Raw genomic sequence first — 27,176 nt, 5'->3', positions numbered from 1 at the left:
AGAACAAAAATTCCGAAGAAATCAGGAAGCTGCTTCTGCACGCACGAAGCAACCGATCCCCTTCTCTGAGCTTCTATGACACTAATAAACAGCGTAAAGAAAAACCTTCCGCGCTGCCTCTCTAGAGGAAAAAAACAGCGTCAGAGGGAACGTCCTCCGACTAGATAGGGGGCACTCTTTCAAACCGCACTAAAGTAGTCTTCCGCCAACTTTTTCTTCCGCCCCGACCAACCCAACTTGCAACTCTATGATTTATTAAAGCCGGAGTATCGCAGAATGCGAGTAAGTTCCGGTTTGGCCGCGCTTGCACGGAATTCTCGCGAGAAGTGCCGCGATGGAAGAGGAGGAGCCGGGCGCGCCGGCGGCGGGTGCTGCTTCGGGAGGAGGAGGAGGAGGAAGTGTCATGGCGGCGGCATTGAGTTCCGGACCTGGCGCGAGTTCGGGGTCGCGCGGACCTGGCGGAGGCGGCCTAGGAAGTTCGCGCTGGTTTTTCAGCCGGGAACGGTTGGAAAACACGCCGTCGCGCCACTGCGGCGTCGAGGCCGACAAAGAGCTCTCCTACCGGCAGCAGGCGGCCAATCTCATCCAGGATATGGGCCAGCGCCTCAACGTGTATCCTTAGCGGCGGGGCCGGCTGGCTCGGAAGGGGGGAAAGAGGAGGCCGGGGCGAGGGGAGGGGAGTCAGCGGGGGAAGGGAAGAGCCTTTCGGGAGTGGGGGGGAGGCCCGGTCCCAGGGGTTCCGTCGGAAGGCCGGCCCGATGGCGAGGCTGGGAGGCCTCGCCTGCTGCGTGGCTCCACCCCTCGGCCTGAGCTCCCGTCTTCAGGGGAGAAGTCGGGAAGGCGCCACAGGCTCCCCCGGGAGTCGAGGAGAAAAAGCGAGGCCGAGTTTCGGCGCCTGTCTGCCTCCTTGGCGCTCCGGGGTGGCTTTACGTTTTTCCACGGAGATAACGCGCGAGTTGCCTTGTTTAGCACCCCCCCTCCCTTAGCTTGCAGGGGTTTCGAGTTGGCTTTTTTTAGCCAGGTGCTTTTTCACTTTGATTGCAAAAAGGATCGTGGTTGTATAATGGCTGCTGAACACAGGTAGACTCGGATTTGTGCCGTCGGTATTGTTTTTCTTTTTCAACCGGTTGTGTGTGTGTTTTAATTGCGATTTAATAGGAGGTATTAATACATCTTGCTGGTTAAACCGAACCACCACCACCCCCATGCCCTCTATATTAGTCGGTCAAGCTTAAGAGAGGTGATGCTTTTACTTCATGTGGTAGATAAAAGTTTGGTGACAGGAATAAACCGCAGGTGTGACACCACCACCACCCAAAAAAAAAAACCCTCACTGGCATATACCGTTTTGAGACATTTGATGTGAACGATGGAAAAGATATTTCATCCAGGAATTGTTTTAAATGAGAAACAGGGAACAAATGTGTTTTAAAGGAGAGTAAAACAATCTAGGCAAGTTAAATGTCATTAAAAATAAGGTTATTCAGGAGAACTTTTTGTATCTTATTTATTCTATCTAAAAATAAATAGATATTTTTGAATAATGAAATTGAAAATATAGCCTCTCTGGTATGCTCAACAGTTTTTTCCGGAGTTTTTGAAGTAAGGAATAGCTGCTATCATAATTTCTGTAGTTCTGAATGCAGACTGAATTAGTTTTGTATAAATATCAGAACATATTTAATGAAATGTAATGAAGATTTCAGTACTTTCAGAGCTTTTAGCAAAACTAATTTAGATCAATATTTTGCTAAAACAAGTATTAGCTGATAGCTGCTGTTTATCATAAAATTAATTCGGTTAGCATTTTTTTTACTCAGCTTCTATAGCTGCCTGTTTCAATACAGTTGACTCTGATAAGCTTATCTCAAAAAGTTAAGCAGATTTGGATCTGTTTATTGGATGAAACTGCCAGAAAATCCAGAGAAAATCTCTGTCTAGATTGGCAAGTAATAAATTCCCAGCAGAAGGCAGCAAACCATTTGGATGTGTCCATAAAACCATCAAAGTTGTCTCAACTTGAGAGATTTCGTATTTCATAGAATCAGAGTTCTTGCCAGTCATGCAACGCAAAGCTGCAACAGTACAGATCCATTAGAACATTTCTAGAAATAAATTGTTATTTGACATTTCATATATTGCTTGTGAAATCTGTGAAAGTAGTAACAACTGAAAAAGAGAATGGACTCATTTGAATAAACTTTGTGAATACTTAATGTTTAAAGTGAACACATTTTCTAGTTTTTATAACTGTGATGATAGTTTCTATAGTTGGCAGAAGATTATTTCTGAACCATATCTTGACTTAACATGAATGCTGAATTTTAAAAGCCAATAATTTTGTAACAGGCACTGAAGTTGTTAGCTTTTGAAGTGGAACAACCTAAGTTCTAAAAATTCAGCATTCATGCCAAGTTAAGATGTGGTTCTAAAGCTCAGGTTAAAGAATAATGTGTTCAAAAATGGCTCTATGAGAAAAAAATCTAAAAATTATCAGTAGTTTTAGTATGTAATATTAGCACAAACTGCAGCTATCTTTTAGTGGAGAGCTGCTGGTCCTTTAAATCACAAATCAGCCTTATCTGCCCAGGGGGAATTGCCTGATCCCTAAAATAAAGGAAAAGGGTGTTCTGTCAGGTTTTCAGTAGGAGGACTGGTGCCTTTCGAGAGAGTTTGCTGGACTTACATGAGGGGCTTCTTCAGACAATGATTAGAAATTGTTTTGGCTGCAGTTGGAATTGGGATAGGATTAGGGCTTTTAAATATTTAACTGGGTCTTGTGTCTGTGGAACTTTATCTTCTTTTGGCACCTATAATAAAGTGGATTTATAATTAAATCCTGGAGTTGTCTGCCTGCCTTCTAGGGCTCACCTCAGCTTGGCTGAACTACTGATTCCCTGAAATTTCATTTGTTTTCACTTTCGGTAGTTTAGTAGCCAGACCAAAGGTATGATGAGAATTTACCCTAAAGTCCTGGTTCACCAGAGGATTAGTGTGGAAGGATGAATCTGGTTTATATTATACGTTGCATAATGGCAGCAACTTTTCAAGACCTGTTCACCCCCAGGCATAGGTGACTCAGAACTGAAAATGCTCGAAGGGAGGGCCTAATCCAACCCTGAGGATGCTTTCCTGTTACAGCCTGATTTTCCACAATTGTATCACCATCATAACTTTCCATCACATTTCAAAAATTTCATGGACACCTTTTTTCTGGATTTTTCATTTGGGGCATAGAAGACATAAATTGTACTTGTGTAACTGAATATAATCATTGAATTGGATCCAGCTTTTATTTTGCTAATGTAGGCAACATAGAGTTCCTCTTTGAATGTTCTTATTATAGAAGAGGAATACTGTAATTTTTGTATAATACTGTATACACCATTTTGGAAGTTCCCTTCCAAATGGATTTTCTGTGGGCATAGGACACTGCCTGGGGGCAACTGTGAGGTTGCTGTCTTTTTTTTTTTTTTATCCAAACTTTGTCCTAGTTCACCTTTCTGCCTGGTGTCCCAGTGAGCGGATGATTCTGTGTGAGTGGTAGGTGCACACTCGCAGCTCCATTTGCACCATTTGCCGCCCACGCAGATCAATTCTGAATGGGTGGCAGCTTAGGGCCCTGAGGTTGGGGATTCCTGTCCTAGTTGATCAGAAGACTCTCACAGATAGCACTCTTGTGTTAGAGAGGTCTATCTTAACAAAGTTCTTCAGTCCCGTGAAAATTACATTTGAATTAATTTGAAAAAAAAATCATAACTTTTTTTTTACAAAGCAGCTGAATGCAAGTTTTATTTTTATTTCTATCACCCTCATCTCAACAAGGGTCTCTGGCAGTGAATATTATAAAAAAATAAAAACAGTTAAAATAGAGGATGCATATGTAGTATTTCCTTGACACAATTTTAGATCTCAACTTACAATAAACACTGCAATTGTTTATATGCACAGGTTTTATATGCACCATTCATTCACAAAATTCAATAGAAATGTAAGTATATCTGAACTTGACATAACATTAACTGGAAGTGGCTTTTAAAATATTATCCTTTGATTCATGGCTTTAGAAATTTGGGGGTGATGTTTATAGTATCTTCTTTGTGATAAGAAAGAATGTGTTCTGGACAGTTTCCCAGAAGAGTTTTTTTTAAGGTTTGTTTTTATCAGGGTTACAATTTGCTAATATACATAATGGGCAAACAATATATCAGTATGAGTTAATAGCTTTTTAATATATCTGATCACTAAATCATGTTGTCTTTTGTAAACCGAGAACTACAGACTATAGAAACCAGTAGCCATATGCTTGGTGTCAACAAGCACCCCTTAGGAACAAAAGAGAGGTTAATCAGAAATCCAGATCCCAAACTAATGCAATAAAAGTTTTAACATCTATATTAAACTTGTGCCTGTACTATGGAAATAACATCCATATGTTTCAGAAAGAACCCAGAGCCTAATTCAAATATACTTTTGCACAAAATTAAAAAGGGACAATATGATTTTGGGTATTATTTATTCAGCTTCATGAACTTACATGGAATTGTTTTCTCAGGTTATTAAGTCCACTAAACCATATTAGCATTTCCAGAAGTCACTAAGTTAGTATTGAAAAGATAAAGACTGTAGTTCAGACTAAACTGCAGATACTTTAGTAATGTTAATCTCAGTGTAGCCTGCTTTTCTGAAATAGATGCACTTCGCCCTGAAGGTATTTTCTAAAATCCCAATCTAACAACAACAAACAAAATAGTCCTGGATATTTTTTAGACAAACACAATGGACTTTAATCTGGTAAAATGTAATTGCAGGCAACTTGATGTTTGGGATGTTCCGATGTGTTTTTTTTTAAAGGAAGTTCTCCTGATACAGAATTTTACCTCTGGATACTATTTCATTTTCATAAACTGTTCTGAGTTAGAAGCTGGAATGATAGAGTTATTAAAGGAGTTAGAAAGTGGGAAGAGTTTGCCATCTAGTAAGTTGGAGTTTTAAGGCTAGCCATACCCTCCTCCTTTACCCTACAGCAATTATTTTACAAATGCTCATTTGTCAAATATTTTCTGCTTAATATGTTAGTTAATAGTAAAGGAGTACATTAGAATAAAAAATGCATGACTTGAATAAATGAGTTATTGTGGTTGCTGAAACTGACACAATTTCCATATCTGTAGTTCCACAGACAGGCTACGGAATTATAATAGCTGAGATGATACATTTGATTTAGTCACAAACAAATCATAATGCACTGTTTATGAGCCCATTTATGAGTTTGATTAAAAATTAAAATAAGTTTTCATGGGAAAATTTGGAAAAAAATATTTTTGAAGTGCCTAAATCTTGATAGCAGTGAATATGTATAATCAACTATTTAGAATTTCAGTAAAGGTAAACATAGCTATAGGAGGAGCCATGGTGACATAGTGAATAGAATGCAGTATTTCAGGCTAACTCTGCCCACAGCTAGAAGTTTGATCCTGACCGGCTCAAGGTTGACTCAGCCATCCATTCTTATGAGGTGGGTAAAACGAGGACTCAGATTGTTGGGGGAAATATGCTGAGTCTGTAAACTGCTTAGAGAGGGCTGTAAGTCTAAGTGCTATTCCTATATTTTCTGTGAGGAGCAGAAGTAGCATGTTTTTATGGAATTGAAAACACAAAGTATCTTTTATGGAATTGAAAACACAAAGTATCTTTTGATATAGAATTGTTTTTTGGTGTTTTTTTTTTTTTTTTGTAAATGTTTCAATTTAGATGCTATCAGCAATAACCACTTTTTAAAATGTTGCTTTAATTTGTGAACCCAATCCTTGCGATTTGTAAACCAAGACCTACAATTTACTGCTAGGTGTAGACCAGGTCATGACAGCATTTTAAACACTTTGTGAATTCAATTAGCCTAAAGAAAAAAGTCTACCAGAAGACAGTGCTATAGATTAAACTTCAGCCTGGTTGTTTTCATAGGAAGTATCCCTAAATGATCCTATGTAGCATTGAAAAAATTTACTGGCAACCTATGGTAGATGTAATAAAGCTAGATGCTGTTAGCCTATGCTGTTTCAAATTAACACAATGCCCCAGATCTGAAGATGAATGTATATTATGTTAAGGGCAAGGGTGAAAAGAGCACCGTAGAACTTTATAGGATGATTCACGTATGACTCGAATTTGAGGAATTTATTATGAGCGAGGGATGGGAAAGCTCTTTTAAGGCTGAAGCGGTGCTGAGTTTTGGTTGGATAGTTGAGGTCTAATCATCTTTTGTTCTGATGTTATTCCAGCAACTCAGGCTGGTATCTGCAGAGGTAGCGGGAACTGCTTTGTCATATACCTCTTAGCAACTTGGCACAACTGCTAGCAAAACATCAGAACAAAAGAAAACCATACCACAGTCACCCAGCCTGAAAGCTCATCTTTGCTTCATTGGTGCTAGCCATGAAAACGCAACAATATCTCTCTCGAGGCTGTCCCCTAAGAGATAAGCCCAAATAACTGAAAAGTATTAAGGAATCCAGTAGAATCAATGGATTAATATTATACCACGTCTAGCTGTAGGTATACCTCTAGCTATTGATTTGCACTACAGCGTAGTTTTTACAGCGTACTTTTAAAAGGAAGGCAATGAAAGAGTGATCTCCATGCTCTCTGAGCTTGTTTGCAAATATTTCATTGCCCAACTGGCTACACAATTTATGTTACCTAGTTGAGTAATGAAACAGCAAGGAAGGAAGCTCAGAGCACCAAGAACTCCAAGGTCTATCCATGAGATAAAACTAATTGTCTTCGATTAACAGTGGTATTATTTGGAGACAATTTGACATGAGAAGGAATATTTAAAATTCCAAATGTAGGTACTTATTAGAATTTTTGTCCCAGACAGCAATTGAATGTATTGGCTACAAGATGAAGATTAAAATAATAAAATAATAAAACCAGTATTGGTTGTGATCAGCATTGCATCAGGTACAAGCTAATATAAATGGACCTTTTGATTCTTCACTTCTGTTGAAAATATTTGGAAGAAAGTACAAACTGGCCTAATATTTTTAAGTGACAAAATTAGACAAAATAATTCTCAGTGTTTATAAGGCAGTATTATTATATTTCGTTAATATACTTCTAGGGACTAGTAGTAACTAGTCTCATAAAGGATAAGCTGTAATAGTGTTTTAAACAGAGTGCATTTTCTACCCACAGATAATCTCTCCTACTGCATTATTTTTGGCTGCAAAAGTAGAAGAACAACCACGGAAACTTGAACATGTTATCAAAGTAGCACACGCTTGCCTTCATCCTCTAGAGCCCCAGCTGGACACAAAGAGTGATGTATGTTTATATAGAGATTTAATCTTATTTCAGTCTATAAATCAGAAGAGGAATTTGCCTATTGTTTCTTTTTCAAATGAAGGTTTGCATGCTATCTCTTTCATTGTTAATTAACAAAAAATATCTGTTTATTGTTTTTCCATTTTGAGAAATTTAAATGCAAATGTAATGCACATCTGCTTAACATTCTACCGTTCTTAAAAAGTATTAGAAATAGGCTATCACATTAATCATCAGGAAACTACTTAATATACTTTTCATTGGGGAAAAGTCTTCCAACTAAGGAGGGGAATTTTGTTAAAATGCGATAGTGATTATTAACATTTTCTGTGACAACTTGTGTAATTGTAAAAAAAAAGATGTTTTTTTCTTATTCTCTGCTCCTAATTTGCTGTCAATCTACGTTAATACTAAAGCAGGGGTGTTCAACCTTTCACCTTCCCTGGGCCACATTAGAAGATGAAAATTTGGTTTGGGCCGCACATAAAATAAAATAACAGTAACGATACCTGATCATCCAAAAAAAACATAGAAAACATAGTAACATTTTAAATTTATTTGGAAATAAAGTTAGTTTTTTTGGGGTGGGGGGAAGAAAGCTCGCCTGCCTCGCTCCTACCTCTCCTCCTGCAGATGGCCCGGCTGGATGAGGCAGGACTGGAAGGCAGAAGCAGCAGCGGCAGGGGCAGAAGCCTTCCCCCGCTGCTGCTGCCGCTGCCCTCGCCGCCGCTTCTTCCCCCGCCGCCGCCGCTTCTTCCCCCACCACCACCGCCGCTTCTTCCCCCACCACCACCGCCGCTGTCCCCGCCGCCGCCGTTTCTTCCCCTGCCACCGCCGCTGCTTCTGCCCCCGCCGCGGGGGCAGAAGCAGCGGCGGTGGCGGGGGAAGAAGCGGTGGGGGTGGCGGCGGGGGAAGCAGCGGTGGCGGGGAAGAAGCGGCGGCGGGGGGCAGAAGGCGGCGGCAACAGCAGGAGGTGGCGCTCTGACGGCACCCGCCTTTTCTCTTGCTGCTTGGCCTGGCGCTCACCTCACCCCGCCTCGCGCCTGCCTCTCCTCCTCCTCGCTGGCTCTGGCATGAAGGTTGGGGTGGGCACTGGGCTGCATTACGAGGCGACCTGGGTCGCATGCAGGCCGCAGGTTGGACAAGCCTGTACTAAAGTATTTTAGTTGTAAAGAAATAAAAAGGTCTTTAGAGCATTGTGTGTTTTTCAGAACAATAATTTTTATTGAAATTTAAAAATGTGAAGAAAACTAATGCAAACTGAGAAAAATGTAAAAAGAAGTACAGAGAAAAAAGGAGGAATGGGGAAATTGAGAAAAATATATAAAAAGTGGAAAAAGAAATGATTTCCCTCTTTATCAGGAAAGTAGAAGCAATTTCACTAACTTAATTTCTTTTCTAACATTTCAGCCAAAAATCTCTTCACCCCATATCTCATCTTTTAGCAAATAATTAAGCCTCATCATTCAGTCTGAATCAGCAAATGCCCATTAAGAATTACTAGAAATAACAATATAAGAAATCACAATGTATTTTAACTTTAAACAAATTAATTTTGTATTCATTTCGTTTATTTTACAGTATCTTATTTGTCTCTTAAAATACAACAAAAAATCTTTTTCACATATCTGATGTTTATAAACAAATCCTTAAAGCTTCATTATTCAAAGTTAATTAAGAAAAATTGCATCAGGAGCTACTAGAAATAACATATTGAAATTTTTAATCTTTAATCTCTTCAATGTCCCGCACATTAATTTTATCCTCTTTGTTTCCTTTCAATTTTAATACCACAATTTATTGCTTTCCCTAAAAATATAACAAATATATTTTTGATATTTATTAATATCCCCAAAACTGATCTTTTTTTCCTCTGTTTATCTTTTGTCAGAAATTTCTTGTAAGTGTAACACATATCTTGCAAATCCAAACTAAGAAAGTTATCGAAGTTTTCTTCTGATTTGAAATTTGCATATCCAAATTATTTTCCTTGTTTATTATTTGTGTGTACCTTTCCGCTAACCATCAGCTGGTTTTCTTGGTAAGATTTGTATCATTGTCAGCATCATTGTTTTGTATCCTGTCAATTTTAATCCGTATGCAAAACAGCCTGATTCTCTGGTTCAAAAGATGACTCTCATTCAAAGGCTCATACATTCTTTTGTATCTTCTGTTTTGAACCTGTTTTATAGTATCAAACAATTCTAAGAGAAAGTTCTGGTACTTTGTTGCAAAATATCATTGAATTATTCCAGAGCTGAAATACTTTTTTTTCCATTATGTATTTGTGGGTTTTGTCCCTTAATTGTCATCTTTAGGGTATTTTTTGGTTGCCTCTAATAACCGGCATTCAAGCTCTGCCTATATTTTTCTCTAATCCACAATACTTTCCCAGGGAAATGTTTCTTATACTTACATTCAAAATCTTCATATATATTTTAATAGGATTTTTAAAAAACCACAGAAAGTATTCTTAAAATTATTTCAAAATCCTATTTCAAGTGTCCATGTAAAAGCTTTCCAAAATTAACATTTTAATCACTCTTTTGCTATTTGTTTCCAAATAAAAAGGTTTTTTTAAAGTTTTAAACTTCCATTAAACTTCTTTCGCTGAGGATTGAAGGAAATCAGACAGTGTAGTCAAACTTGTCTTTCTGAAAGTTCTTAACAGCTAAAACATTCCCAGTGAAAGTGATTAAGAAAGGACATGGTTGAACCCAGTGTCCATTTGAAGGCTTTGAACTGTGACTTTGGGCAAACCTGATTCTTCCAGCTCCCATATCTCTGAAACCCGATGAAGACCAGTCTCACCATAGGGAGCATCTGTATGGAAAACCCTTCATCCAGGGAGGAATTTTGGGATCTCTGCTCTCATGGAGCATTTTTGGCATTGCTTCCCCAGAAATGAATACTTTATTTAGCTGAATGTGATTAGACACATAAGGAATTTATCTCCAATACAGAAGCACTCAATGTACTTGCAAAGCAACACAGAAAGTAATAGTAATGATTGGAATAGTATATGTTTTTCCTATTCCTCCATTCCATGCTATTTTGGAAAATAATACCTGAAGAAGAATGAGTTGTTATGGTTGTCATACAACGAGGGAAGCAGCAAAAAACATAAGAGGAAATGTTGTGAACCCTAAGCTCTTCATCCCATCGGGCTAAAATAAAATTGGAAAGTAATATTTGAAATAATGGTAGGTGACAGGGATCTCAGAGTGCAGTTTAGCTTGGCGGTGGCTTTCTGGGGCACCTCACTGCTAGTGGCTGCTTTGTGCTGCAGTGCAGCTTAGGGACTTTGGGCTGTGCTGCTAAGGCTTCCAGGAGTGATTGCTGCAGCTCGAGGCCTTCTTAGAGCCCAGACCCACAGTGTGCCAAAAAAAAAAAAAAACCCCACTAAGCTACAGCATATTCTTTCACTGATCTTGTACAGCACCACCACACTCCCCCAACTCCTGAGAATTGCACTTGGACACGCACGCGCGCACACACACCAATGCCCTCCCCATTCCCCTGGAATATCGCTGCACTCTTCACTTGGGACTTTTCTACTTCCCATTTAACATCCATGTGTTTGGAATTACAACAGCTAGCACTGCATTGCCATCGCTAAGCACTTTACAACTGCATTGTTTAGCAACAGAAATTCCAGTCCCAATTGTGTGGGTAAGTTGAGGACTACTTGTACCTATTTGGGAAAATAGAAATTTTTGAATTAAAACTGTTCTGATTTCTGCCCTTGTGATTCTTAGCTGCTTCAGTTTTTGTGACCTGATCAAATAATGTACTTAAAATAAACCCATCAAATCTTTTTGAAACCATTCTTGGTACTATTAACATGTTAAAATTATATTAATATGTCAGAATTTGTTTCCCAATTTTTAGGCATATCTTCAACAGGCCCAGGAATTGGTTATACTTGAAACAATAATGCTTCAAACTTTAGGTAAGCATAGTAAATGCATACAATTCTTACATCGTACTTCCAATAAGGGAGTGCCTATTTGTTTAATTATTATTATTATACTAGCACATTGTACATTTTTATTAGTTCAAAGAGTATTCAGTACAATCAATGTAAATTTTGTAACTTAATGACATTGAATAAAATTTAAAGATACAGTTATGAGAACACATAGTTTGTGAAATAATACATTTAATTTTTCAGGTTTTGAGATTACCATTGAGCATCCACATACAGATGTTGTGAAATGTACGCAGTTAGTCAGAGGTCAGTAACTATTTTGACTGATTCTTTTTTTCTATCTGACAAGGGTGATAGTGATGGTGTGACTTAACTAAATTATTTGTGGAATATTATTCTTGTGACTAAAACACTAGAGTATTCAAATAAATTTTGGTTTATTTAAATGTGCTTAAAATAAAAGAATTATAAATTATAAGCTATTTTTTTTTTCCATTTTAAACTTATCAAACTCAAAATTGACAGCTAGTTCTGAAATAAGCATATTTAATCCAAAGTACCATTTGAATACCAAAGTAAATTTACACATTGTCCTGGTATATCTGACAACTGTAGCAGCCAGTTACTATACTTTTAATCTTTAGTCCTTCATAACATTCATATAATACCACATGATAAGAAAATACACTTTCACTTTTTTTTCATCTTCCTTGTTGCTGCATAGAAAGTTTATTACTGGAATTGTTTGCAACTGTATATATTTGTTTTGTAGTGAATTTTATTTTCACAACATTGTTTAACTTCTTTTTGTAATCAGTTTAATTATATTTAATTAATGTCTCACTTAGTATTTCTCAACCTTGACAACAGGTTGGCTGTGGAATTCTGGGAGCTGAAATTCATACTTCTTAAGATTGTCAAGGATGAGAAATACCGGTCTAATATGCATGTAGGTTATTTCCCCCCCTCCCCCATAGGCCAGAATCTTAGTATCAAAAGATTAAACATAAAGTGGTCAGTTTAGTTTAAAAACTGTGATTTGCAACTTGATATGCTATATGAAGTCAGCCAGTTAATCCCTGGTTAATCCATCCACAAATGTATTAATTGTTCTAAATATTAGTATGTTTAAAAATATCCATTTCTAGAACTATCATGTTCATTCATTTGAATGTTAATCGTTTTTAAGGAAAAAAAGTAATGGTGTGATATGTCATCTTTTTCATTAATATATATCACACTCACATATGTTCAAATGATATCTGCATTAGAAGACTGCAGCTTGTGTAAATTAATGCTGGATTGAGGCAGCGCTGTTTTATACTTGTTTTTATTTTATAGTAGATGTCATTTTGTGAATATTTTCTCAGAGATTGAAATAAGCACCTATCTTATTTTTATCTTTCTTATTTAGAAATACAATAAGAATTCACTGATGTTCCTATTATTGATTTTGGAAACATGTCTGAATTGGTTCAACTAAATGCCAAATCTTCCCTTAATTTGATATAGCATAGTCAGTTGCAAGAAACTCTTTAAAAAGCAGCTCATGTACTGATCATTTTAGGATAATTTTGAGAGAAAAAAAAGATATCAACTCTCTGCTTTTGTATATCAGGATTTATAAAAGCATTAAGGACAGTCATTTCAAAAGTAAACATAAGTTTTAAAAAACTGTTCATCAGTTGTTTTCATTGAAGGAGAAATGATTGTGCTTCCCCCCACCCTTTTGCTATTTTTTATTTTATACATCCACAAAACAATCTTTAAACTTTAAAAAAGGGACAATTCCAAAAAGAAAAAAAATCTAGTCTATGCTTTATATTTATCAATAGCCACTGATTTTATGTTCACACTGATCCGCCTTCAGGAACATTTGATAAGCTAAATCTTCTAATTCTGCCTAGCCAAGACTTTTTACTGTGTTTTCATGCCACAAACATAATTTGCTATGCGGGGTTTCAAGTAAATGTGAATACAAAATCTTTCACTGTAGTAATATGAGTTGAGCATTGGTTAGAACTCAGTTTTTGGACATGGCTAATACACATTTTTTAATAATACACCTTGCCATGGAAAACCTTTAAACCATGGCAATTTCATTTTAATAATCCGGTAATGGCTCCTACAGAGTTTAATGAGACATATTGCCAGATAATCCAGATTATCTGCAGGTCTACAAGTGTTCACTGCCTTTTTGGTTTTCTCTACACCCAAGCTTGGGCTTCAAATGTAGTTGATGGTATTCCAGCCATTCTCATGGTATTCTGGTCCCTTGTGACAGTTTTGGAATTAATGAAGGAGAATAACTGGAATAAAGAATCCCTAAAAAGAACAGGATGGATACTATGAAATGCTACATATGTTGAATGAAACACTCGGTTTTAAATTTGAAACAGTCTGCTTTAATTATTCAGTCTTTTTATAAGTCTTTTTAGTCTTTTGACCTATAAATTCTTCCAAAAAGATCCATATAGACTATTTTAGACCCCGCCCACCGGTAGAATTTGCTCATTTTTGAGGCAGTTTATAGTTTTCACGAGCAAATTGTGAGTATAATTTGTAGCGCTTTGACATAACATGGTTTTTCCATACTATTGTTGAATGTCCTGTTTAAGAGAAAATTGAAAATTCATAATAAAATGAAACTTATTTCAGGGGACATTAGCAACCATTAATATTTCTTTCCATTGTAAAACTACATGTATCTTATTAAATTTATTTGCCATCCATTTTACAATCACACAACTCTGAGCAGTTTGCAATCTGATAAAATAAAAAAAGATTCAGAAAAGTAGCTAAGATAGGAGAGCCTTACAGTGGAGTAAGGAGGTGAGAACTTGGATTTCATCTAATAACCACATCCAGCAAAACACTTCCTATTTGGACTCCAGGCCAAGCAGCAGAACCAGATTGTAAGATTCTTACAGAAGGCCAGAAGGATGGGTGGGGGCTAACCTTGGATTGAGGGGTACTGCAGGAAAGTCTCTTAGCTAGAATTCATTGAGCCAGTCAGGATCAAACGGCTGGCAGTGGCCTGCCATACTGCATTCAAACCACCGCACCACCACTCTTTTAAAACACCCTGATCTTAAATTCATGTGATTTTCATATTGTAAAATTTCCAAATCTAGGGATAAAATATTGGTTATTTTGTTACATGGACATAAATGGTTTAAATCCACATTATTGAAGAGCTATACTATATTATCTTTAAAGTGTATTAATATCCGATGCAGAGGCTCTCTTCTAGGCTTTACGATGAGAAATTTAAATTTCTTGACCTTTTTTTCTCAGTGACACATATTTCAACAAACATTTAATTTCTTGAGTTAATGTCGCTTTTCATGTTTATTTAATTTTCTCTGAAATTTTACTAATTACCCATATTAAATGTTTTTAAGAAAAAGTACAGGTAGTCCTTGACTTATGGCAGTTCATTGAGTGACCGTTTGAAGTTGCAATATCACTGAAAAAAAAAGTGATTTAGGATTGTTTTTCACACTTACAACCATTGCAGGATCTCCAAGATCACACAATCAAAATTCAGGCCCTTGACCACTGACTCATATTTATGACAGTTGCTGTATCCTGGGGTCATATGAGCCTCTTTTGCGACCTGACAAAATCAATAGGGAAGCCAGATTCATTTAACAACCCTGTTACTAACTTAACAACTGCAGTGACTCACTTGTCAACTCTGGCAAGAAATATCATAAAGTGGGGCAGAATTCAGTTAACAGCTGTCTTACTTAGCAACATAAATTTTGGGTTCAATTGTGGTTCTGTAAATTGAGGGCTACCTGTAAATGGTATCTATAAAATATTCACTTAACTTTTAGTATAGATTGAATTCTTGAAGAACAGACAGTCATGTTTGCATAACTAATTATTCCATCAGTCCTTCCCTCCACCTGCTTGAGGCCTGCCCTGGTCACTCAAAACTCAGGCAATGGAGAAAAAGGACGAAGAGAAGTGCATTTTCATTGCCTAAATAGAAGTCAAGTCTGTTTGCAACATTGTTATTGCTTCTTTAGGAAAAAAAAATCCTTTTTACATTAAATATAATTCAGAGTTAATTTACATTTGAAGTTAATTACATTAAAGTACACTGCAGATTGAATTTGAACCTGAACATCCAAAAATGTAGCCTTTTTTGGGGAGATTGTTTGCTGTAAAAGAAGTAAGTCAGCGTACATAATCCTGACTTAATTTTACATTGTGTTTCAATATCCCTTGAATATACAAGAGCATGTTTTCCATCACTGTGGCAGAGAATGTCCTTTGAAAGCAAAAGGGAATCTTCTTTTGAATGTACTGTTTACACTTACTTCCTTATTGGCAACACTTGTTCTGTAGATTGAATAATATAAGCAATTACATAATTGACATGTCAGCCTGAAATTATGCAAATATTCCCGTTAGTGGATTTACCAGAAACAGATGTAATTTGTCTTAGCCATAATGTGATATAAGAGAGAATGTATTCTTTTGGCCTCGCTTTTAAAGAAACAATTAGTTTTCCTGATGGAGAGAATGAAAATGTTGGGCAGTATTGGGTAATTTTTTTTGCAAGTGGGAAGCTTTTGAGCATCATATACATGGCATTTTAATTATAAAATCATTGTTACTGATGGCTAATTATTTTTCTTTCTTACAGCAAGCAAGGATTTGGCACAGACATCCTATTTCATGGCTACCAACAGGTTGTTATCCTGAACCTCTTTGTTGCACTGTTGTAGCACACTATAGCTTCCTTTACTGCAGGGCCCCCTACTGTGTCTAACCCTTGTTGCAACAGGCGACTGGGCTGTCTACTGTGGTGGTACCTTCCTGTTTGCAGTGCGGTGTATTGTACAAGGGCCTAACGGCACAAAGGGGTTAAATGCACGATGTGAAGTGTAGTGGTGCTTTCTGGTGGCATTTTCTCGATTGTGAGTGCCTAAGTCTAAAATTGGTAGCCTGAATAGCAGCTAAAGATTACAGAGAGATAAACTTAACCTAGAAATCCGAGCTTCTTGGTAAGTACAAAGCTGTTTCTAGTTTACCCTTGTAGTTAATGGCAATTTTTTTCTTCATAAAAGTGTCAGTGTTTTTTTTTTTAATGAAATTAAGGCATTCGTTAAAATACGTTTTTAGTTACATTAGAACCAGCTTAAATATTTCTCATTGCAGAAGTTAACTGGTTCTGTAATGTAGTTATTGTCTTTTTTTAAAGCCCTGTTTACTACTTAACTGGTCAAATACTGTCCAGTGAGTCTTCAGACTTAAATAAAAATAAAATACAGCAGTGAAAATCAGTGTAATCTTGGTAAATATATCAGAAGAGAAAGGAAGAGCAAGGCAGATATTTAATGCTAAGAAGCACAGCATAAAGCACATAGCAATTCATTTGGTAATTTTGTGGGTAAAATATTTTTAAAAATTGGGAAATACCGTAGTTTAGATGCTAACTTCGTGTTTCTGCCTTGAGACAATGAAAGAAGAAAACAAAAGAGAGCTAGAAGTGGATTAGCATGTATGTAACAAATTAAAATGGGATTAAGGATTTCATCTGGAATATTATAAGAAAAAACAACCTGGGGGGAAATGAGATATCCTGGAAACTTTGAATTCAATTAAAATATTAAACATAATAAAAGGGGGAAGAAAGAATCAGCAAACTTCATTAAAGTAATTGGGGTGAATGAAAGTGTGGTTCCAATGTTAAATGTCACTTGATTATCTTAAGAAGTTCTCCGGAGCTATTTTTGGAGTGTTTGAAATGAGAGATATTATTTAAAGAATAAGATTAACATTATTTTATGTAAAAATGCATGAACAGATATATACACATAATTTGGGCAAAAAAAAATAATTGGGGTTGATATATATGGTTGCTATTCTAACTAATCTTTTTCAAGGCTATTTTAGAATATAAAATTGGCATAAATTCATTGTTTCTAAAACAATAGCAATTAATACATGGTATATTTCCAGGCTGGATTTGAAGATAAAAAATCAGTTTTTCCTTACTTGATAGCTTAGTTATTATCTCAGTGATTTTCAAAATAAAACATCAACAACAATGCAGTAAAATCTAGATGAGCTGATTTTTTGGAAAAATGTTATATGCATTAATATTTTGGCTCTTTTCAATATTAAGATGTATGCTTTAAATGTAAATAATATTTCCATGTGTTTAACACGAGAAGCAATAAATTCTATTTACATACCTTAAGAGTTATTTTTTTATAAAGTCCAAAATTTAAAACTTCAAAAAAATTTCTATCCATAACAATAGCCTTGAATATATGTTGACAAATTCTTTCCCCTTGTTTTTTGTCTTTTCCATGACTGGCGTTTATTCTTCCATTATGAAACATTCCCGACCACAGTCTGCATCTTACTACATTTTGTCTTCAGTACAAGCCAACTGTGATAGCATGTGTATGTATACATTTGGCTTGCAAGTGGTCTAACTGGGAAATCCCCGTATCAACAGATGGAAAACATTGGTGGGAATATGTGGATGCTTCTGTAACTTTAGAATTACTCGATGGTAAGTAATACCAGCTTTCCTACATTGTTTTAAAATAATTAACTGCTTTGATAATGATATGCTATGTTAACATTAAGGTGTATGAAGATGATATTGGCTAATTTATACGTTGTGTTTAGTTTCCTGAAGACTAAAGTTTGATCTTTCAGAATGTAATCTGAGCCATCTTACTAGAGTTTAATTAAGAATGTTTGGGTTTCATGTCAATTGAGCTGCTGGCTTGTTCTTGTGTAGTGGAGTTTTCTATCACCATCTGTGCTGCCTTCAGATTTCAGACCACAATCTTTCTGCAGCACATTTTAGGAAGGATATTCTGGGAAAATATTCTGCCAGATGATGTGATTGCAGTAGTGGAATGATGGTATAGATACAGTTACAAAACTGTGGTGGTCCTAAATATAAAAAAAACCTATCTGTTCTGGGTTTAAATTATATGAAATACCAGATTCAGAACAAGCCTATTAGCCAAGTGAAGAGGTACAAAAATTTTGAACTTTATGATAACCATAACCATCTAACGGTCATTGTTAAAGTTCAGAGTTTCGTAGATGCAGATTTAACAAGAGGAAGTAAGTTGCAGTCATCTGACCAAAAGTGTTTTGGTATTCTGATTGAAAATAATGTGTGGAGAGTCAGTCTGGCTCTTTGTATTTTTTATGTTTTGCTGGTCTTTTCAGTTAGTTGCCACCTCCAACAGAAGAGGACATCCTGATTTTTTAAAAAAATGCTAAATTAATTTTAGTCAGTTCATTAAAATGCAGATTCTCAGGTGGTGAGTCACCACTTCCAGGGTGATCATGAGCATTTACAGTATATGGATGCCTTCGCTGAATTGCTGGTGGTAGAAACGGCTATATGGGTTGCAGAGTTCTCTGTGAATACTGTAGCCTTTGCACTCAAAGATTGGCTTCTGCAGCAACCCCAACCTCTCATCTAAGTTTATCTAGCAGGCAGCAGTTCTATCATGCCAGTTCACACAAACAGAACTAATTGGAAGAATTAACTCTGTCAAATAGGCCATTTGTGGAGGAAATTTTTTTGGGAAGTAGGGCTTTGTAATGGTGTGTTTTCAAAAGCAAGAAAATTAGTATGGAAAATTTAGTACCTACCTACCTAATTACCTCTACCTACTTATCTACAGAAGAAAATGTAACAACGTAAAAACAACACAAGTAGTAGAAAAGAAACAAAAAAAATGAAGAATAGTGTATAAGTAAGAAAGAAAATGAGAAATAAAAAAGAAAATTGTTGTATGATACCCAGGGTCACTTTGTGTGAGATGGATGGCCATATAAATGTAACAAAGAAACCCTCCTCTCTCGAAGGATACATCGTAATTTCATTCTTTCCATAAGCTATCCTTTTCTCTTACTGTCTAATTAAAACCACTATCCGTCCTGAGAGACAGGTTTTGTCTTCTTATTTATTTTACTTTGGAACTTTTTCCTCTGGAATCATCAACTGCAGAGTCCATCTAGAAATTGTAATTCAACCTTTAAACAATGAATTAAACCTAGATCATAAGGAATTATATTATCCAGTCTTGTTTCTCCATAAATACAAAATGGATTTAGCTGAGAGATAGCTAATTTCTTTAAGGCAGCATTTAGACTCGGGGTTATTTTCCATGAATATATAATTCTGTGTTTTCCATAGTCTTAGCACTAGTCAACTCTCTTCATATGTTGTTAGATTTCAGAGGTTTAGGATATAATTTAACAGAACATTGACACTTTAATCATTAACTACTTTTGAAGAATCTGGTTCAGCGTATCAGTAATTCTTAACCAATATGGTATTACAAGTTGTCAAGACCATAACACACGTACCAAAGTTGGTTGAAATTTGTTATATCTTATATAAATAATGAGTTAATTTTTTAAACAACATTCCTAGATACAAGTACTAATGTTGCCTATATTTTTCTGTTTTATTGTGTACGACTACAGAATTTTTACTTTCTGAAGACTACAGAAATCTAATTTTTCTGTAGTTTGTAGTCTTTGAAAAAATACTGTGTAAAAATGAAAAATCTTGTTAATATAAAGCAAACAGTAAATGTAATGCTTACTACTGAGAGTACATTTTAGCAGTGATTGTATAAAAAGACACAATGTCCTGCTTTCCATATAGCATTGGGACACAACCAGTAATTGAGTTCAAACATCAAGCTGTGATAAAACAAGTGATATTAGGCCTTAACATGCTCAATGTGATCAATGTTTAAGCCATGAGGACTTGCAGCTCCACCTGCCAATATTTGGGGATTGGTGATGCTTTGATATTAATGCAAGGAGAATACTCAACATTTTAGAAGCCTCTCAAAAATTACCCAAATTTTGCTTGAGGGAAAGCCCACAAGAAACATTTTCAGTGACACTCTAAAAAACAGGCTAACATTGCAACAGTGATACCTAATTTTTAAATCTTGGGGTGCAGAAGGAAGGGCTAATATGTGTCAGATGTTGTCCACTTTTCCTGCAGTATGTATTAGAAAAAAGTGCCTTCATCTCATTCTTTGCATATTCTTAAGCATCGTAAACTTTTATGGGAAGAGATAATAATTAACAGCAGGTCTTAAACATTAATTTGTGTATGCTTTCTTTGTATAGAGTTTCTATAAAATTGTCCTATTTTTTTCTTAGACTGAAAATTTTCTTAAAGATTTCAGCCAGCAATTGAAATACATTAATTTTACATCTATTTTCTTTCACAGAGCTAACACATGAATTTCTTCAGATACTGGAGAAAACTCCTAGTAGACTAAAGAGAATTCGAAATTGGAGGGTAAGAATCTCTGGGTAAAGACTGTCGTTGCTAATATGTTAATATGTGTGCCTTGATGTTCTCCTTTAGTTTTCTTGAAGTATTCTGGACAAATCCTAAATAGAATCCAGTGTTACATATTTTCCTTCACTTTCCTCTTTTCTAAATCACCTTATACTTTTTAAATTATCTGCTTGTTTGTTAAGAGACCTGCTGAGCAGATTTTTGAGGATTCATCTTCTTCCCCCAGGGTTCCATTCGGTAATTGGAATCTGCTTCTATTTATAGATACCTGGTATTCCACTTTAAATGTTAAAATGAACCTTGATGTTCTTAAAACTATTTGATTTTCTGGATAAATCTGTGTAAAATAAATATGAAGTAAAATGGCAATAAAATTAAATGATTTATTACTCTTCATTGGTGGAATATGGAATATAACCGGGCCACTTCCAACTGATACACAGATTCCTTAGTTCTTGAGGGGTCATTTTTTAGATCAGTGGCCCCCAACCTTTTGGACACCAGGGACTGGTTCCATGGAGAGAGACTGGAGGGTGTGTGGTTTCGCATGATGCCTGCATCCCACAGATAGGGCTTCACTTATTTGTGTGGCCCGTTTTTTGGCATGCCACGGCCCCATGCTGGTCCACAGAACATGATTCGGAATCTTTCAGGAAGTGTAGGCTGGACTAGTAATTTGAAGAAAACATCCTAAAAGCTGATAATGGTAAAGGACTCCATATTGCTATTAAACAAGATTATATGAACATGTTGATGTAGTCTAGCTCACCAGGAAGGAGAGTTTACTGTATAAGCAGATTTCTACTCTCACCAAGAGGGCTGGTGAATGAAATTTGCAAATTCTTTATGTCCCCATGTTTTCTAAAATGCAGGACTTGGGATGGGGCCTGCGAAGCAGTATGAAAGATAGTGTGAGGAGTAATGGAATGAAATGAGTGCAAATAATGTTTTCCAAATTTGGATCTTAGCCCCTCTGTTCATAGCATAGGTAATAATTATGCTTACACACTCTGTTCTCTTTGGGAACTGTGTAACCCCCATAGAACTTGAAATGTCCTTAGAGATTGTACGGTTGAGAATAGAAACTGACTTACTCATATGCTCTTACACAGGCTAATCAAGCTGCTAAGAAACCTAAAGGAGATGGCCAGGCATCTGAAAACTCTCTTCTCGGCTCCTCTTTGGTTCAGAATTCCATTTTGGTGGATGCTGTTGCTGGTGTATCTGCAAATGCAAGTTTCCAAAAACCATCAACATCCACATTTCCTGCCCCAGTTCCTTTGAACTCAGGAAATATGTCTGTTCAAGATAGTCAAGATAATCTGGCAATATTAGCTGCAGGAATGCCAAGTACCTCATACAATTTGTCATCACACCAAGAATGGCCTCAGCACCAAGAACAAATGAGGACAGAGCAATTATATTCTCAGAAACAGGAGACTTCATTGCCAGGTGCTCAGTTCAACATCAACTATCCCCCAAGCTCTTCATTGCAGTTACATTCCGGATTGCATCATCGAACCGACAAACTCTCTGAGTATTCTATAGCCCACAAAGCAGGACACAAACATGGGCAGGTGGCTTCTGCGCCTGTGATAATGCCTCAGAAAATGTCACTGGATAAATACAGAGAGAAACGTAAGCTAGAAACCCTAGAACTGGATATAAGAGAACACTACATGGGATCCGAGCCTCCCTATAAAAAACACGCCCTACCCCAAGCAGCAAACAGCAGTTCTGTAACTTCCCCTATTAAAATGAAAATTCCTATTGGGGGTGCAGAGAAACCTGAAAAATACATGGCAGACAAAAAAGACAAAAGTGGTTCACTCAAACTCCGGATACCCATTCCTCCCACAGAGAAAAGTGTCACAAAAGAAGATCTGAAAATGAAAATCAAAGTTTCTTCCTCCGAGAGGCATAGTTCTTCCGATGAAGGAAGCGGGAAAAGCAAGCACTCGAGTCCCCATGTCAGCAAGGAAAAGCACAAGGAACATTCCATGAACCGTCACCATGGTGGCAGTCACAAGCATAGTGGCAGCAGTAAACATGGTAGTGATGGATTAGCCCCCGCTGTTCTGAGGAGTCCTGTTGGTTTGAGCTCTGATGGCAGTGTCTCTAGTTCCGGCTCTTCAAGAAAGAAGCTCTTCAGCAATGATGCTTCTCACAACCACCATTCCAAAATGAGCAAAAGTTCCAAAAGTTCAGGTAGTTCATCTAGTTCTTCCTCTGTTAAGCAGTATGTATCCTCTCTCAACTCTGTTTTTAACCTTCCCTTACCCCCTCCTCCCCATGTCACATACCAGGTGGGCTACGGACATCTCAGCACCCTCGTGAAACTGGACAAGAACCCAGTGGAGAACGGTCCTGATGCCAGTCACGAGTACAGTACAAACAGCCAGCATATGGACTACAAAGACACATTCGACATGCTGGATTCACTGTTAAGTGCCCAAGGAATGAATATGTAATCAGTTGTTTAGATTCCTTTTCCCTTTTTTTAATTTAAGAATATTAGACAAAAAAATCATCATCATCTAAGAAGAGCAAATCCAGCAGCCGGTGTCCACTTTATATAGGTATAGATAGATACATATATGTAATTTATACATATATATATAGATAGATATATATGTATGTATGTATGTATATATATGTATATATAAGTGCTGCTTTATCTTTCACTCTGAAAAGATTAGTAAATGAGCCTGTCTCCACATATGATAGTGTTATAAATACTCTAATGATACAGAAGGTGCAAAATCACAGTATTTCCACAACCACAGTTAAGAACAGTAGATTAAATGGCTGCTTTTAGCTGTATGGAATGCCTCATGCATTATTTATAATTGACTATGCCAGCCACGATTTTTGTTGCTTAGTGAATGAATGAGTGTAATTTTTTTTTTTGTGTATTTATACTGTATGTATGATTTGCATGTTTCAAAGAAGGGATACGTAAAGTATACTGACAATGTTTACAACAAAAAGTGGAGAGATTGTACATACATTTTTGTATGTTTAGATATACCATAAATAACTCAGGATTGGAGCTGCTTGTAAGTATAACCAGTGTACCTAACTTTTTCCCTTGTGTCAGCATCAATAAGGAAGAAACCTCAGTGGCACTTCATGTTAAACGTTGGGCCTTATTTGGGAGCCACTTCCTGAGCGCCATCCACTGCCTGGGGATCATGTGCTGGTGGGAAGTGGATGAACAACCATGGCAGGATGACCCCAGCCACGCAATGTGAAAATGGCATGGGCCTCTATTTGTCATAAACCAATCGAGCGCTGAAATGTCAGTAACTTTCAGAAGGGGGAATGAAAATAAACTTTATATAATAATCTTTTGATGTGAAAGTGCATTTAAATGTTTGGCTTGATGCAGTAATAGACACACAGAGCTGTTAATAACGGTTATATAGATTAACGTGATTTAAGAGCTGAAATACATACAATTTCTATAGAGACATTAAGGCTGTTTTTTTTAAAACTTAAGTTATTAGTGGACAGGGATCACTGTTTTTTCCATTAGCATTTCATACAGAACGCCACATTTTGAATTTAAAAAGTGTGCTATGTGAATAAAATGCCATTTCCTTTACAGGTGGAATACTATCTTTGCAATAAATAAGTACAATTGTTGGTATACCAACTTCTCCCTTATCTCCGACAATAAAATAATTGTCACGTGTGCTACATGAATTGTACTTGTGATTGTAGTAACGAAATGGAGGTTGTTTTTTCAGATCTGAATAATCACTCTCCAATTAAACCACTAGTATACATTTTTATGGCTGTGTCATATTACTGTTTTCATTCACCTGCCTTTTTTAAAAATCAAATTACTATTGTAAATGTTGATGAGTTTTTGTTCCAAGCTGGTGTCCCATTTTTACCAGCTGTGACTCAAGTGCATGGAAGTTACCTCAGCGTAAATTCAGTACAGTAGCAACTGCTACTTACTGGGTGTAAAATCTAAAAGATTTTGTTAAGTTATCCTCATATCTGAGAGGGATCCACTACTTGGTAAAATGAGTTCTTGCACACTTTATGCTCTAATTGGTTACAAACATTTCAGAAAAAAAGTCTGAAGCTTTAAGCCCTTTAGCTACATTAAAAGTGCTTTAGATAATGGTTGAGCATGTATCCAATTAGTGGTTACAAAATAATGTAACTACTGTTGCATCAATTACTATGTAATATTTAGTTGCCGGTAATGCAAAACTTTGTACTGCATACTTGAATACATTTTATTTGAATTATGGGTGTCTTTTTAATACTTTAACATGGGCACTATGAATAATGTATCTTTAAATTTTAATCTCCTTAGCTCTTCAGTCTCTTTCATCCATACTTGTTACTTCTTCACCCTTGTAATTTTTATATTGAGAAATATTTCTTAAACCCTGTATTGTGAAATTTGATCCTGCGTTGTTGCATTTTAAGCCTTTTTAGACTTTCTTCACTACCTCATTTATGCTATGAAATCCTCAAGAGCTTTTGACATACAGTGTAAGAAAGATTAAATGTTTTAAACTGTGATTCCCAGTAGGAAGAAGACAAACCAGTAAATGTTTGCTTTAAATAAAATTTATTTACAAAGTCTCATAGTATTTGCTTCCCAGCTTGTAGCTTTGCCTTGGAATGCATTTTATCCATTGCAGTTTTAAGATATAATGGACACATGGCTATAGATCTAAATAAAAACAACCCCTGAATTTTACATTTGTTGAAATAATATTTGAACTTCAATTTAAATACTTAGAACCCAATCCTCTGTATTTCTCCACAAGTAACCATAGGATTGGGATTCAAGTCTGCCCTTTCTCCTGTGTTCTTTACATTTATTATATGCGAACTGGATTTTATTTTTTGTACATCTTCATTTTCCTATAAATTGGATTCTCTTTAAGATATAAACCTAATTGAAGAACTGCAAATAAAGAATCCAAATTATATAATGTTGATCCAACTCAACAAGATCTGTAGAATTTTACTTAATATGTTAATGAACTTGCTATTTCTTGAATACAAGAACTTCTGTTCATAGAAAACGGATCTTACTTGGTGGGGGGAGGAAGAATTATTTTACTTCACTTGGAATGTATTTTTAGGTGGCACACTGGAATGCATGTTTGAGAGGTTTATATAAATCAAGGCTGTCAAACTTATGGCCTGTGGGCCAGATGCATCACACGCTGGTGATGCCCACACCTGGTTTAGCAAAGAAAAGCTCAAGATACCTCATGAGGACATGAATTTGACACCCCTGATATAAATCTTACCCTTTTTAGGCACATAAACTCAGCAGAAGTCTATTCCATGTAACTTTCAATGCAGTTATAGAGGTATATGGAATTGTAATAGCTTAATTCTTTGATCTAGTTGCATTTTCACTTTCAATTAATATGATCTAAAGTAATTGAATTTTATAATTTGTTATTGCTTATAATCATTAACCCCTATAGTTAAGAAATTTACTCTGGGGAAGAATGCTCTCAAGAAAGATAAATATTGTTAAGTGCTAAAATATGTTGCATAACCTGATGGCTTAACTCCTGGATATTTGGTAAGAATGAAATTCCCTGTCTACTCTTGCCATGAAATTTGGAGAAAAATAGCAAAGAAGAAGCTTTTGATCTTTTGCAGCTCTTTTCAATGGAGGAATTCTATTCATATTCTTAGATTCTAAACTTAATTTGAAATAATTTGTCTGTATATCCTGCTTTAAAGCATATGTCAGGCTCCCTAGGAGGTATGCACTATTTAAAAATGTATAAAACATTTATCTCTGAAAGCCAACAACACCTGAAGGTGCTAACTTTGTATTCCATATAGCTCTAGCTTTTAACTTAAAAACTTACGGTATTTTCCTCTCATTCCAAATATGCTGTTAAGGAATCTATATTCCATTCAGAGAATAGGTAGGCAATGTCTGAAATCAAGAGGGATGGGTTTTTTTGTATTTGTGCTATAGAAGGCAACAAACTGCAAAGAGGAATTGAAAATGAAATCATTATGGAAGAGGAGTGAAGTTACAAGGAAATAGTCTTGGGTAAGAATATATCCAGAGATGAAACAATGCTTAATAGCATATAGTAGCACCTGATTTAAATAGCTAAAGTTCAGGGAATCTGAAAGAAATGGGAAAAATAGGATTATAACTATTAAACTGGTTTAAGAAATTTGAACTCTGAAAACAAAGATGCTTGTTGCCAAAGGAAAATAAATTTTCATTCTGTGAAGGAAAAAAAGCATAATTGTGAAGCTCAATCATAGGGAGTATAGATAAGTTGATTTTGACTATAATTGCAATGAACCACAGCAGACCTTGTCATAGTCATCAAAGTGATAGCCCTATAAAGCCCAACCCTGAAAGTATCACATTTCTATCTATTTAATTAATTTTGACAAGGCTACTGTGCTGAGCTTTGAATAACTCATACCTGCATGGCTTTAATTCTTGCATTTAAATATGGCCTTTTCTTTTTGAGGTGGCTCATATCTAAACTTGAATAAATTATAGGCAGACTTCAAGTTACAACCAGAATTGAAACTGGCACATCCATCATTATGTGAAGG

The 27,176-nt window shown here is 36.2% G+C and overlaps 1 protein-coding gene across 4 annotated transcripts; it reads left to right on the top strand.

Annotated features, from left to right (window-relative positions):
- Positions 1-319: 319 nt before the first annotated feature.
- CCNT2 (cyclin T2) lies at positions 320-25,199 on the top strand. 4 transcript variants are annotated; one of them, XR_003375369.2, is made up of 10 exons: positions 320-612; positions 3,910-3,991; positions 7,198-7,326; positions 11,218-11,278; positions 11,501-11,563; positions 15,918-16,278; positions 17,635-17,798; positions 20,515-20,585; positions 21,701-22,796; positions 22,895-25,199. XR_003375369.2 is itself a non-coding variant. In XM_026714593.2 (10 exons), exons 1-10 carry the CDS (start codon positions 335-337, stop codon positions 22,957-22,959), a joined length of 2,055 nt encoding a protein of 684 aa, XP_026570378.2. In that variant the 5' UTR covers positions 320-334; the 3' UTR covers positions 22,960-25,199. The 4 variants fall into 4 exon arrangements, 3 of the variants coding, with proteins under 3 accessions (XP_026570378.2, XP_026570377.1, XP_087776453.1); XM_026714593.2 differs by having other exon boundaries at positions 15,918-15,963; XM_026714592.2 differs by having other exon boundaries at positions 15,918-15,963; positions 21,701-25,199.
- The last annotated feature ends 1,977 nt before the right edge of the window (positions 25,200-27,176 follow it).

Source organism: Pseudonaja textilis, chromosome 1, assembly GCF_049901715.1.
Source record: "Pseudonaja textilis isolate UNSWEBS1 chromosome 1, rPseTex1.2, whole genome shotgun sequence".
NCBI classification, from domain to species: domain Eukaryota; kingdom Metazoa; phylum Chordata; class Lepidosauria; order Squamata; family Elapidae; genus Pseudonaja; species Pseudonaja textilis.
This window is presented reverse-complemented; position numbering and strand designations above follow the sequence as displayed.

What these genes read in the sequence shown, in the direction of transcription:
- CCNT2 (XM_026714592.2), top strand. Translation starts at nt 335, where the DNA reads ATGGAAGAGGAGGAGCCGGGCGCGCCGGCGGCGGGTGCTGCTTCGGGA. An exon ending in ATGGGCCAGCGCCTCAACGT is followed by an intron (nt 613 to 3,909) that starts GTATCCTTAGCG and finishes ACACAATTTTAG; the next exon opens with ATCTCAACTTACAATAAACA. An exon ending in ATGTACGCAGTTAGTCAGAG is followed by an intron (nt 11,564 to 15,917) that starts GTCAGTAACTAT and finishes TCTTTCTTACAG; the next exon opens with CAAGCAAGGATTTGGCACAG.